Source organism: Triturus cristatus, chromosome 8, assembly GCF_964204655.1.
Source record: "Triturus cristatus chromosome 8, aTriCri1.1, whole genome shotgun sequence".
Lineage (NCBI taxonomy): Eukaryota > Metazoa > Chordata > Amphibia > Caudata > Salamandridae > Triturus > Triturus cristatus.
Genome location: NC_140591.1, coordinates 1,618,079,674 through 1,618,094,734, shown reverse-complemented (window position 1 = coordinate 1,618,094,734; position 15,061 = coordinate 1,618,079,674). Strand labels below are relative to the sequence as shown.

At 44.5% G+C, this 15,061-nt stretch overlaps 1 protein-coding gene across 2 annotated transcripts in view; it reads right to left on the bottom strand.

Moving 5' to 3' along the window:
* Positions 1 to 2,739: 2,739 nt before the first annotated feature.
* The window catches only part of ILK (integrin linked kinase), a 363,205-nt gene continuing 350,883 nt past the window's right edge, over positions 2,740 to 15,061 (bottom strand). For both annotated transcript variants that reach the window (XM_085623554.1, XM_085623555.1), the window contains one exon: positions 2,740 to 5,810. In XM_085623554.1, the coding sequence (XP_085479680.1) occupies positions 5,661 to 5,810 (150 nt within the window). In that variant the 3' untranslated portion in view covers positions 2,740 to 5,660. The remainder of the gene's footprint in view (positions 5,811 to 15,061) is intronic.

The window sequence follows — 15,061 nt, the reverse complement described above, 5'->3', positions numbered from 1 at the left end:
GGTAGTGCTTCGCCTGACACCTGAGAATTTGAGCCCTTCCTAGCTGTAGATACCACTAGGGAATCCAATGGTGCAGGGCCTTTAATGTATGAAGGGTCTGTGGGGGCGGCTTTGTATTTTTTCTCTATACGAGGGTTCAGGACCCTGGCCCTGACTGGGTCTTTAAAAACCTCAGGTGCATGTTTAATTACGCCCTTTAACATAGGTAGAATGGCAGTAGACCTATGTGCATCGTCGAAGGTGTCTAGGAGAAAATCCTCCTCCACTGGGTCAGTATGCAACTCCACCCCGTGGTAGTGTGCCGCCCTTTGTAACAAGTGGTGAAAGCCTAAGGAATCTTCAGGTGGGGATGGCCTAGATGGGTAAAGGTCATCCTATGGGACATCTGGGATGACGGATTGTTATAGTCGTCCCATGGGTCTGGAGATCCAGTAGGGGTGGGGTCTTGTGGCAAATCTGCTGGATCATAATAAGGGTCTCCCAAATCGTCTGGGACAGGAGACAAGGTGGGGGAACAATGAGGTGGAGGGGGTGGAGGTGGGGAGGGTGGAGTAGGTGGGGAAGGCACCCTGAAAGGAGAGGTAGCAATGTCTTTCCTCTTTGGAGGTGGAGGTGGAGCTGGTTTGTCCAAGTGTCTCTTTTTTTAAGAGAATGTCAAGTGTCCAGTTTTTGGATCCTTGGTGAGTGTTTTTTGCAGAGGATCCGGTGTGAAAAGTTCCTGCGACACTGGTTGTTCGGTCGGCGCCGAAGTTTTCGGGGCCGACGGCTTTTTAGGCTTATCTAAGCCGTGCTTCTTTGGAACCTCCGATTTTTGGGTCGGTGCCGAAGAAGGCTTCGGCACGGGAGTGTCGGTGCCGAGGGCCTTGTGATGTTTGGTCGGCGCCGGAAGAGCAGGTTTCGACACCGAAGGCTTGGGTGCCGGGTTCGGTGTGGAGGTCGATTTTTTCTTCGGTGCCGAAGGGTGTTCTTCGGCACCGGTGGTCGGCTGGCTCGAGCCCGAGCTGCCGGAAGGCTTAATAGGCTTCTTTACCGGGCCCGAAGGTGGGGTGTGAGAAGCAGTGTCCTTGGTCTTGCCTAGGCCCGGAGGCAAAGGTGTGACCGAAACCTTTTTCGGTATCGGGGTGGGAGTGGGTATTGTACTCACGACCCGCTGCGCCGGGTTGATGTCCTCCACATCTGAGTCGTCGGCCTCGGAAGCGCTGACGAGGTAGTCGTCCTCCTGTTCGATGTTCTGCTGTCCCGGTGCTTCGACGTCGTCTCCGAAGATGTCGACTGGAGCGGAGGTCGAGGAATGCGCCATGTTGCATCTAGCCCTTCGATCTCGAATAGTCTTTTTAGAGCGAAAAGACTTGCAGGCGGGACAGTCTCGGGCCTCGTGTTCTGAGGAGAGGCAGAGGTTGCACACCTCATGAAGATCGGTGTGGGGAAACTTGGACCCACATCGAGAGCACTTCTTGAAGGGAGTTCTTTCCATCAGCCGAGACCGGAGCCGGAATAGGCCCGAAGGCCGCCGTGGACGACCGGAATCGAAGAAGTGCCGAAGAGAAAGTAAGTAAGATGATTTATTATCTGAAGAGGCTCGATGAGCGAGGATTTTTGCGTCGATCGTTGAACTGGGAAGTTCGGAACCGGAGCGCGAAGTGTTACATCCGAGCCCGATGGCGGAAAAAAACGATCTGAGGATGGAGCCGAAGCCCATGCGCAATATGAACCAAAGGAGGAGTCACCAACCTCGTGACTTCCAAAGACTTTCCAAGAGGAAAAACAAACTGCAAACATCCGGGCCCAACACCAGATGGCGAGCTATGCACAGTGTATAATCTGCAGCTCATATTCCTCAAACACATTGTTTTGTAGATCAAGAACACTCACGGACACTGGATATGGGTTTCTTAACCTACTGAGGATCACTACATATTATATAAGCCCTGATGAAGTAAATTGTCATATAGGAAGAAGTACATGCAAAATAAGGACTGCAAAGGAATCTACAAGATTATTTTTACTTGAGCATGCCGAGAATTGACAACTGACAAACTAGTTGGGATTATACCCAGATTTGGAAGGTGTGAGAGTGGCTGGCTTTCTACCTTTTTTGGTGTGCACTCATCATACTCAGGACTTTATACCCATTTATACTTATGACAAAACTAAAAGCGAGCAACCCCATTCTTTTCGCCATTCTGTCAGTTACACGGCCTTAGATGTAAGTTTGATCTTGAGCACAGCATCATTTTAATCTACAACTCTGGCCATTATTACCATGTTTTGACAGGTGTTTTAAAATGCTCCACAGCTGTCTTTAAAACTCTTTAACATTGGTAAATACTGGACTATTCTATCAGGTTCAGATAAAGTTTACAAAATGAAGGAATCCACCTCCTGTTCTACAGCATCATTTGTTGTAGGAATTTTCTGACCGTGGGACCAGGCACTCATGTGGCTGCTCCGCTCCTAGTCATCACGCACCTCAGATAAGGCACTGTGCCTTGTGGTCCAGTCTAGTAAGGTGGCGAGTGCTGGCTGTTTGGCACGGAGACTGCTGTTCGCTTTATGTATGTGTGTATACTTGGACTGATACTACGAAATTAAGTTTATTGATGGTTTCCTTTATATTAAATGAAAGGTCGGCGGCTTAAACTGTTTCCCCACAGTCTTCATCTACAACCAAGGTCTGTGTATCGCTGTTGTACACAGAAATGTGTTTCTTCATTGTGAAGAAGTGACATGGCAACAACATGGCAAAACTGATTTTTATTATACATTTGTGGCAACAATGACGGGGAGAAACATTCCAAAAGGTGAGGCATGAACCCCAAATGATATGGGGACGTTCCCTTTTTTTTTTAATACACTATCTGTGAAGTAAGCACTCTCAACCCCGAGCAATGTGTAACAGAGATATATTTATATAGAAATACAAAGTATATAATGGCTAAGGCATACATAACCCGGCATGGCGTTGAGGACACCTTCTGACATTGCATAGTTTCTAGGTTAAGGATTCCGTAGAATGCTGAACCAAAATTAGAACACAAAAATACAAAAAAAACAACACAATGTTACACATAAATAAAATAATTCCTTTAGATACCGTGTCTGGATTCGGAGATACAAGTGGCACGTGGTGACTGCGACTACAATGAGTAAGGAAGCAACAGCAAGTGTACTGGGTCGAGGCACAGCAAGGCAGTAAAAGGGTAAAGGGGGAGTCAGCTCATAAATAAGAGTGACAGTAACTCAAGGTTCAATCCCTACCAGAGACCAAAGATGAAGGACACAGCAAAAGGCTGCTGAAGTAGGGAGGGACAGAGGAAGGTAGACTACACAGCAAAAGGCTACTGAAGTAGAGAGGGACAGAGGAAGGTAGACTATCGAAAGCACGATGAGTGGCGGACGACTGCAGCTCATACACAGTTTAATAGTAAACGGTTGGGATATCGCATACAGTCCTGCAGTGAGACATGGAGTGGAATAAGGAGGATTTGGATCCCACGCTGCCTAATGGGAAGGGGGGGGAATAGGAGTTTTTACATGAGACAGAGCAAGAGAGGTAGGAGTAATACTTCTGAAAGGCGTTGAGTGACAATAAGAAAAGTGGTAAAAACTCTAGTGGTGAGATTCCATTAATCAGTCCTTCTCAGAGGCAGTCTGCGTTCGGGGAAGGCACTACCAAAAACAGGAGGCGCAAAGGAAGAGGCTTGAACATTCCGACTGACGGCAGCTGAAGAGGACCAAAACACTGTCTTTCAGGGTTACATAGCCATGACAGTGTGTGGAGGCGATGGTAGCACCCTTGATTGAAGGGTAGTATTTAGAACCCTTACTCTTTACGCTGTTGGACTGCTCCTATGCGAGTCCCAGCGAGTGTGGTGTTCTATTGATCAGCACTTAGCAAAGGACAATTTCAAAACTGAATGAATGGTCTGTTTAATGAATAAACACATTTGCCTGTCTAACAGAGATTCTACAAGAGACTATGACCGATTAACACATTTAAGGCACAGTCAGACATTGAATGGAAGTTGCCTTTTATAGAACTGCCATTAAGCAGTCACCTTTCATCGGGGATGGTTCCGATTTACTGTTCTGCTGCACTTAAGCCAGGCACAGAAATAATGATTTATCATTAATTACCTCAGACCTTATCTCCATCAAACAGAAAGTGGGGTTTAAGCATGTGTTTTCTAGATTGGTAACATCTCGGTCTTCCCTTTTTGTACTATCTGGCTAACTTCAAGTCTAAAGTGCAGCATTCCTCTACCGAATGCAAGAAGTGTAAGAAGAGCACCTTCAATAAGGCACAGCGTAACCCAACTATTCTCTTTTCTTAACCCTGTAGTGCTTTATAGAGATGACAATTAAAAAGATTATTTTGATTCACTGTCAATATGTATTAGTATGTTATGGTTTTCACTACCTTTGCTTCAACAACTAACTCCCATCACCTCTGCCACCCTGGATCTCCAAGATGGGCTGCAGATTCCTCTGTGGAAACCTCTTGCCAAGTGGGCTTCTGCTAGTCCCAAACATCAATGCTGGATGCACATACAGTATTTTTAGACTGCTGACTCAATCCACGTATTAGAGGCAAACACTAAAAAAAATGTTATGCTGCAAGACTACCCCCACTCACTCTGGTTTTAAGATGCACAATTCATTCCCCGCTCTTGCTCAGTGTGGATTAACACACACAGAGTTTGCTCTTTAATTCCATATCCGGGGTCTCTTGTTCATATGGTGAACCTTCATTTGACTATCATAGCCTAGCAAGCCACATATTTTTCAAGTAGAAGATTATTTAGAGGTCCCAATGTTTCAAGGAAAGTCCATACATTGATTCGAAGGGTGTAAGACTGCCTTAGCTAAATTAATGTCTATTTAATTTGAAATATTCAAAAATGCCCTTCCTTATGGTCAAACATATAAGGCATCACTGCAGAAGCACGGTTTGAAATAATGGCTGATTCTATGTCTTGTTGGATGTATATCTTCAGAGAGAGCATACATTGTTGAATAGTCCTTGAAGGCACTTAGGAGGAGGCCAGGAGTGGAAAGGATGCCCATGAAAAAAGGCCGGAAAAAGATCTTTAAAAGTACAGTACATTGGGGTCTGGCACAGAAAAGAGATTTTAAAAAGTAACAAGTGTGTGCAGGGTTGCATCCATTCCTAGGTTAAAATCCAAACAAGGATCCTAGCGGTAAGGCTTCGAGAGTACTACTGGTATCAGAAGACTAAAGAGAACTCTTCAGTGAAGAGGATGCCCACAGGCTTCTGAGCACCTGCACATGATGAAACACGGCTTAACCTGTGGTACCCATTAACTTGATCACCCTCCTTGAGGTCTGCCAACGCCGCATATTGAAGTATGGACAACTTCCACTGCACATGTGCGCACAGGAGATACATCCAGCACCTGGTCTCCTTCTACTGCTGAGTATGTTGCCCTCTCTTAGGGAACGAAGTTCTGCCAAAGGGAGCAGGGTATTGTGGGTCGCAGGCACAGCATGCTTATTTGTAAGGGAGGCACGACGTTTTCAGTTTGCCTACTGCAGCCTTTCCGGACACCCCTCTCTGTTAGTGATAGAAAGCTTTGGGCACTGCTCCACCAGCAAAGGCAGTGCGTTGTGGGTAGCTGGCACAGTCTGTGGAAGCACACTCATTTGTCCTGCATCTTTTCAAGGATAGGCACAATCATGTCAAACTTTGGTCTTTTGGCGGGATCCTCGTTCATGCAGATCTTCATGAGTTTGCAGATATGTGGGGAGATCCCAGGTGGGATTGTTGGTCGTAACCCCTCCAGAGAAACCTGCCGCAGCAAAACACATGGAGAAAGGGTTACCAGACTGCACAGCTGAGAATCAAAAGCAACAATCTACCATTCATTTCCGCCTCAAGTTGGTCTCCTTTATGAACATATATTTCAAAAATTCCACTGCTGAGCAATCAAGGTACACCACACCACACCCCTACCCATTCCTTTGTATGACCAGTGATGTAATGTTGCCCACTTTGCATACCTTTTTTTTTTCCAAGTATTAATTCGGTCAACGTTATTGAATATAAAACTCTGATTTGGTGAATGTAATTCATACATATATATTGAACTGGATTTCTTTTTATGGGAATATATGAAATGTATTCAATTAAAAACCTTTATAAACTAGATTACATTTACAAATAGGAGTATCAGAATTGACCCTTGATATCTGAATTGTATGCATTACCTTTGATGTTAATTAAAACATTGTTACTGTAGTATTATATTTAAAATGATTAAAATACAACTAAATACTATTTAATTATAAACATTACACAAATGCAATAGTTGAAAATGCAATAAATGTTAAGAATTGAAATAAATATGGGCTAACAATTCCTATGACTTATGCAATACCTAAGATTTTTTTGTCAGCAATTTTATTCATTTTAACATCTTTTATTGAAGTTCTTTTTACATTTTTGCACGATACACGGCATCTAAATGACTTACAACATAGGAAGTCGGTCATGCTATGTTCAGACAGGAGTAATGGGTACAGTAAGAGTCGAAGTGGCATAGTCCTCGTGGCCAATACAGGCTCCTGGTCCCATAAACTCAACCGCGGGAGTACACAAAAACAAGCCCAGGAAGGGCATAGGGGCCAACCACAAACGTAGCAGGCCCACACATCCAAACACTACCCAGAGAGGAGTAGTGACATGCCCACAGAAGGAGGGGGGTAATCCAGGGGAGGACACTTGCGGTTAACATAGTCCCAGAAGAGGACCCCATATGTCTTAAGGCCTGGCCCTAGGGGTCTGCAGCAATGTATAGGGTTCCATCTGGACACTACAGAAAGTTACACCTTTCAGCTAGTCTTGATGCCTCAGCACATGGGGAAGAGCTGGCCACCGAGCTGAGACTGCGTGGCGTAATCAAAACCAAGTAAAGTAAGCTGAGCAAGGTGAGGTAGTCCAGAGTCCTTTGTCAGCAATTATAAAACCGATTACTGCCATTAAACAATGTTGTCTTTACAACTTTAATACTGGTATGAAAATATTGCCCAGTGTGTTTCTTTTTAAGGTAAATTAAGCAATTATGTAGTGCTTTTTAATAATTTTGTTTGCAAGAAACTAGTTATTAATTGGGGCGGGTGACTACTCGCATCAAGAAATAAACTCAACCCTAGTCATGGAGAATCACCAAATAAACCAGAGCTCAATCCCCTGGTAGCTGTGGGACACAGCAGGTAAGCTTAACTTAACGCAATGTAGTATTTATGCAGTATCTGTGAGAAAGTGCCCTCTTTCAGCATGGCTGCCCCCACTTTTTGCTGAACTGCTGATGTGCTTTGACTGGGCCTATGTTCTTTCCCTAAAACTGCATTGAAGCCTAAACCCAATTAGCCCTCTCTGGCCATAGCTCAGCCCCCGGTAAATGGTACCACAGGTACCCAGGGCACTGTGCCAGGGAAGGCCTCTAAGGGCTGCAGCACTTATTGTGCCACCCTTAGAGGCCCTGTACCTTTACACCCACACACTGCCTTTGCAGGCTGCATGTTTTGGTGCACAACAAAGTGAAGAGTCGACACGGCACACATCCATCCCTGTGTGCCATGCCTACAACGCACTGCCCTGGCATAGGTCAGTCACCCCTTTAGCTGGGTGCACTATACCAGTAGTGAGGGTACGGGTCCATAAGCCCTGTACCCCTACAGTGTCCGAGTCCATTCTTAGGCATTGTAAGTGCAGTGCTGCTATTAGAGTATATGGTACTGGGAGTAAGTCATTACAAACTCTACAGCATCATAATGGCTACACTGAAAACTGAGAAGTTTGGTATCAAACTTCTCAGCACATTAAACCCACAACGATGCCAGTGTGGGATTTAATGAAAAATTCATACAGAGGGCATCTTAGAGATGCCCCCTGAAAAATAACCAACACTAGTGTCTGAACTGAGTGGCTGCTCCCCAGCTGCCACCACCAGACATGTTTCTGGACCCCTGGGTTGAGAGCCTGCCGCTCTCGGGGGCCTGAAACAATGCACATCCTGGGACGAGGTACCAAGCCACCTCCCCCAGGGTAAGCTTCAAAGGCATGCCACCTTTGTAAGCATCCCCAGGCCACTTTCTGCTTTGAGCAACTGAATAACCAAAGCTACATGTGGCAAGGTTTTATGCGCAAATTAGTTCACAGTAATCCCCACAGTCTAATGAAAAAAATATCAAATTGTGTGCTCCAAGGAAGAGGGCAGCCACTCATACCCCCAACAATGGACCAGAAAAATTCAGTCCTTCAGCAAAAAAACAAGCTACCCTGAGCACCACCCAGTGTGTAATATGAAATCAAAGTCCAGTCCGTCTTCTTTCAACTCCGATGTTTTATTCATGAAATATTTCCATCACAGATCACTATTCATCCTTCCTTTACACGCAAGATCTTCTGCTGGTAGCAAAATAGCCAACACGTGTTTCGTCAGATATGATGCGTCCGCATCTCTGACTTCATCAGGGCTTTTATAGTATCTCACGAAACGCCGGTGAGACGAGTGAGGAGTACTCTCTGCCACTCGAGTCAGAGAAATCATATTGTGGTTTCAATATATCCTGGATGGAGGACGAAGATTAGTGATTGTATAGGAGTCTATCTTAAGCAGTGTATTACTGGAACAGAGAGATACTATAAAAGCCCTGATGAAGTCAGAGATGCGGACGCATCATATCTGACGAAACACGTGTTGGCTATTTTGCTACCTGGAGAAGATCTTGCGTGTAAAGGAAGGATGAAAAGTGATCTGTGATGGAAATATTTCAGGAATGAAACATCAGAGTTGAAAGAAGACGGACTGGACTTTGATTTCATATTACACACTGAGTGGTGCTCAGGATAACTTGTTTTTTTGCTTTCAGCAACTGGTCCCCACTGGTTAGGATCCCCACTTTGGGCGGGAGAACCGCCGGGAAAAACAAGTGAGGAAGACAGGTGTGCCCACTTCTGCCAACTCCCCCCCTCATGTGGGGTGGTGAGGCACAACTCTCAGTCCCTGCCATCTTGCAGATGGGGGCGACCCAGCCAACCAGGGAAAGGCATGTGCCCCCCTCCCACTGGAGGGTGGCATAATAGGGGGTGTACCCACCCCTGGGAAGGGACCCATTGGTCTCAACCTTTTTACCTACCTGTAACGGCCCTAAATCTAGTATTTAGGGGCACCCCTGAACCTTGCTTCCTCAGACCAGAAGAAACTACAAGAAAAGAAGAAGGTCCAAACAGCCGTGCCGACGCTAACAAGAGGAAGATGCCCACTGACTTGACCCCAGCCCTACCAGCCTGTCTCCACCATGAACGTGCTCCTGCAAAATCCTTGTGTGTCCTGCAGCCAAAAACCTCAAAAACCCAGGAGGAACTGCCTGCCTTCAACCACAAAGACTGTCTCCCGTCTACACTGGATTTGTTCAACTCCAACCTCTGGCTCCGGCCGGACACTGCGAATCCGCACCACACGGCACCCGCTGTCCACGACCCGAGCTCGAGTGGGCAAACACCAAGCATGAGGAGGTCCCCCCGGCGATCCTAACCCAATATCCGGCACCCCCTGACCTGCCTCAAACCTCCAGCCGATGCCTGCAGCCTAAATCCGGAAGGTCTCCCCAACCGCGACCAGGAGCTGGTAAGAAGATCCGACCCCAAAAGGCACCCCTGCACCCGACGCCCCACGGCCTTGTATGACCAAACCTACGGTGCCTAACCAACCGCTGACTTCCCAACTTACCTCTCGAAGTGGTGGTCGCACCCAGAAGACCTTCGTCCCGGAGCCTGCAGTGCCTTTGCAAATCGGAGGTTCCCTATTGCAAACAGGGCGCCCGACGTCGGTGCTACTCGGTTTTCTCATTTGCCCCGATCTAAAGTCCAGGAGCTTGGCTCCCACAACTAAGTGGCCTGCTCGTCAGCAGCCACCAACCGGAGGCCCCGTATCCCCCACTGGATAACCTTGGGCCTCCGCACTCTGCACCCGGCCACCCTAGTGCCGCTGAGGGTGTAACATGAGTGCATCTTTGACCCTGGGGGACCCCTGAGTCTACCCCCAGAACCTCAACTCCCACTACCAAATACTTACCTTAAAACCGATAACACTATTTTCCTCCATAGGATAACATTGACTGTTTTTCTTGGAAAACTCTTCAAGTGTGGAGTTTGAAAACCTAAAGAAATTCTTTAAAATTGTACTGTTCAACAAAAGCACAAGCTACTTACTTGTGTAACGATATATCTGTAAGAAACATTAGTTAGAGATAAGATTCCTTACCTTAGAATATCCCCAGGCGTCAGACTGGATCCAGAAAGTTTCCGTAAGCAGTACCCCTGCGCATCGGTAGGTTCCGCTTACGTCGCTGGCGTCGTAGCCGCCGAGATGACGTCGTCGGAGCTACTTAGACGCGCCCACGCACGCTGACATCAGTTCTGTACACAACATTTCCGCGCCCTGAGCGCAGAGCCATGCCAGAGACAGACTACTGGTGCAATAGAACTAGGGCCCTGAAAGGGATGACCTGAACCCTAGAGAACAGTTCGCAGAACGGGGAGGATGGGCGGGGCGGTAAGGAATCTATCACTAACTAATGTCTCTTACAGATAAATCGTTACACAAGTAAGTAACTTGTGCATCTGAAAGAGACACATTAGTGATATATTCCTTACCTTAGAATACCTACCCAAGCAATACCAACCCCGGTTGTGGGTCTGCGAAGTGAGATTACACCAGAAAGTCTCAGAGAACTGAACAGCCAAAGAAGCCGTCTCTCCGGACCCGACTGTCAAGGCAATAGTGCTTAGTGAAAGGATGCAACGAGGCCCAAGTGGCCGCCTGACAGATGTCTTGCAGGGGGACACCGCGTCCCAATGCTGTAGTAGCTGCTGTCGCCCTGGTAGAATGGGCGCACAGCCCAACCAGAGGTTCCTTTTTAGCCAGAGAGTAACATGCTTTAATGCACAAGCCAATTGTAAGAAAGTTCATGAAGCATATCCAAAGATTATATGTAGATTTATTATAAGCAGCACAGCAACCAAAGATGACTGATCAGCATCCTCCAGACAGTGTAACTGCCCGCAGAGCCTCACAGTCTACTCAGGTTCCATATGGAACACAACGTTATTCATAAGATGCCACAATGCCAAAAGCCTAACATATTGAATAAAACAAGCATTGAAACACGTAAATGCAATTGTAACATATCTTTGTTTTTTAAGAACAACTATGTACAGTCATACATACAGAATGATACAACCCAGAGAATACATTACTAACTAACTGAATACAAGCATTATTCATCGTCAAATCTTTTTGGAGCTAGTCTTATGCGATCAGAAACCTTAACTCTGGACGCTACAGTATCATTATCATGCACTGAAGGATAATACACAATTTGACTGGGTATATTGCGACATTTCGCAACACGTTTCACATTCCATAATCTTCCATCTTGAGTTATGACACTATTATCACAAACCCGTACAATCTTCATGGGTTTACCAAAACTTTCTGAACACTTCATGGTTAAACCAGGCTTCTTAACCCTGACCCAATCACCCCTGTTGAAATTATGAGCTTTAGTTTTCCACTTGCTGTCGTACCAAATCTTCGTTTTCATTTGTTTGGAACAAACTCTTTCTTTAACCCCAGTAATCATGGAGTCAGAAAAAGACTTGTAGTTGCATTTCTCTTTAAACCACCATGGACATATCTTGGAAGCGGGATCTCTCCCTTTTAAAAGACGGAAAGGACTGACTTCCGTAGTGGAATGAAGTGTAATTCGGTACAACCATAATTTTTCCCTCACAAAATTCTTCCAACCTCCACTACTTTTTAGTCCATCTGCAACATATCCTTTTAAAACCCTATTAAAACGTTCCACAAGACCATTCTCGTGTGGTTCATAAACTGAAACCGTATGGTGTTTGATGTTATGACATTTAAAAAAACTCTCCATCTCATTAGAGGGGAGTTGTACCCCATTGTCAGTAACCAGTTCAGCAGGACATCCTTCTCTAGAAAAGATCTCTCTGAAAAATTTCAAGACTAAATTGGTCGAAGCACCTGAAGAAAATTTTACTTTTGGCCATTTGGAGTGGTAATCCACCAACACAAAAGCATACTGAGAATCACGTGGTAAACACAAGAAAGGACCAGAGATGTCAAATGCGACTTTTTTCCAAGGCTCAGTGGGCCATTCAGTATTCTTTAAAGGAGGGGTGTTAAGCTTTAGCATCCTCTCACTTCCCATGCACACTTCGCACTCTCTGACTATGCGATCCACCATGCGATCCAAGCCCGGCCACCAAAAATAATTCCTGACTAACCGTTTCATTGCTGATATTCCTGGATGTGACTTGTGTGCCAACTCTAGAATAACCTTTTGAATTCCAACAGGAGGCACACACTTACCCTCTTTAAACATCAATTCGCCTTCTAGCACTAAACATCCGCCACTCTATGCATTGGCATGAACTCTTCTGGTAATACTTTTTTGTCTGGCCAACCCTTCAAAGTGTATTCTTTAACAGTTTGCCATATGAGATCCTCCTTCTCTCAACACTGCCAAGTACTTTCAGAAATTTCCTCAAATGTTCCAGTAACAATATCCTGAATGGTAGTAATTACTTCTGAATCTTCACACTCATTATTATCACAAACTTGACATGGAAGTCTGGACATGAAATCTGCCATGACATTTTTTTTCCCAGGAACAAACACTGGTTTAAAACAATACTCTTGTAACCTTGAAGTAAGTCTTGCTCTGCAGGTGGTGGAGTTCCAGCCACCACCTGGAGAAAGTATGTTCACTAATGGTTTATGATCAGTCCTTAAGACAAACTTGCTACCCCAAATGTAGTTCCTATAGTGTTCAATCGCCCAAACGCATGCTAGAAGTTATTTTTTCTATCACAGCATATCTGCGTTCAGTGACATTGAGGGTGCGGGATGCAAAACAAACATTCCAATCATCCTTCCCACACCTTTGGGATAAAACACCTCCAATCCCATACAAGCTTGCGTCCACAGTAATAATGCATTCCTTGTTCATGCAATAAGGTTTGAGAGTGGGAGCCTTAAGGATTTCAGCTTTGATAAGTTCAAAAGCTTGTTGTTGTTCTACGCCCCATTCAAAAACTGCCTTCATTCTTAATAATTTCCTCAAAGGTTCCATTTTGGTGGCAACATTTTCAACAAACTTGCTATAGTATTCACACATACCAGTGAACGATAACAACTGTTCCTTGTTCGATGGAGAAGGAGCCATTACAATTCCTTCTACACTTGACCTCTTAGGCACCACTCCATCCTTGGATAGAGTGTGGCCTAAATACTCAACAGAATCTTTAAACATTTTGCACTTATTAGCTTTAAGGGTTAATCCACAGCGTCTTAACCTTTCACATACCTCAGTTAAATGCCTGAAATGTTCTTTCTCATCTCTTGAAAAAATTAGAATGTCGTCCTGAAAACATTTAACAAATTTATCAACATCCCTAAAAATTTTGAACATAACTTTTTGGAATACCGATGCCGCAGAGGCTAACCCAAACGGCATTCTAGTGAACTGATATAAGCCCTGGGGTGTGATGAATGCTGTAAGCGGTTTGGAGTCATCAGTGAGACAGATTTGATGGTAGGCAGACCTGAGGTCCAACGTGGAAAACACTTTTGCACCTTCCAACATTGAGACAACTTCGTTTATGTTAGGGAGGGGATGGCAATCAATAATGATGCCAGTATTAAGTGCCCTTAGATCAACATAGACCCTCAATTTTTTGTCCGGCTTTCTTACTAAAACAATGGGAGAAACCCATTCAGCTGAATCAATAGGTTCAATAATTTTTTCTGAGACTAAATCATCTAACATGTTCTTAAGCTCCTCCCTGACATTGATTGGTACGCTTCTTAGTTTTTGTTTAACAGGATAAACATCTCTTTTAAGTTTTATCCTGTGGGTATAATCTTTTAATTTACCCAACGTGTCTGAAAATACATCACTAAAATTACCCTTTATGACACTTTCTTTTGCCTGTGAGGACACAAATGAAATGTTGTTCACATGTACTTCTTCATCTAGTAAAACAGGTTCACTGGAACGAGGATTAAGAATGATGCCTAATTTCCACTGGTCCCACCATCCCAACACATTGATCCCTTTGACCGCAATGTATAATTTAACATCTATTTTCCTTGTTTTAAACTGTATAATCACCTCAAAATACCCCATCATATCAATTTTTGAACCATCATAACTATGTGCCACTATGTTAGATGGTAATAATTTGGAAGGCATTAATACATTACTAAGTTTTTCTCGATAATAGTCATTTGAAATAATAGTCCATGGTGAGCCAGAATCAGCCATAAGATCTAATAATACACCAGAGATTTCCACAACACACATGGGAGGTTTTTTACAGGTGTTGGATTTTGGATTGTTTATGTTAGAGATTTCTTCATACATTGAAACTACAAAACCTTTGTTATGTTCAGTGCAACCACAAGTACCACATTTATGAAGATTGTCATTAACTTCGGTCATTGAGGATACCTTGCCTTGTGTAGGACATTGTTCCTCCTTACATCCCTGCATGCAGAAGCAAAATGACCAATTCTGCCACATGTCTTACACTCTTTGTTGATCGCTGGGCAGTCGCCATAATTAGCTAAATGTAGCTTGCTACCACACCTGTAGCAAGATCCAACCCTATCATTGCTTTCAATTTTTTTTTTGAAAGAATGTGTACTACTACGCCACGAATTAAGTCCTGAAGGGTTCTGCTCGCTTTGTTTTGCTCTAAAAATGGGTTGATCACCATGTTGTTTCTCTGGACGTTTGACTACACATATATCATCCGATACTTCAGTTTTATTAATGGTGGTGTTTTTTATGGTTAACATCCATTTTTCAGATTGTTCTAATGCTTTAGCTGTCGAAATTGCTTCTGCTAATTTAGGATCACCAATTTCCCATAGACGTTCCTGAGTTTTTTTGTTCTTTACATGCACGATGATTTGGTCTCTAATCATGTCATCACATATTG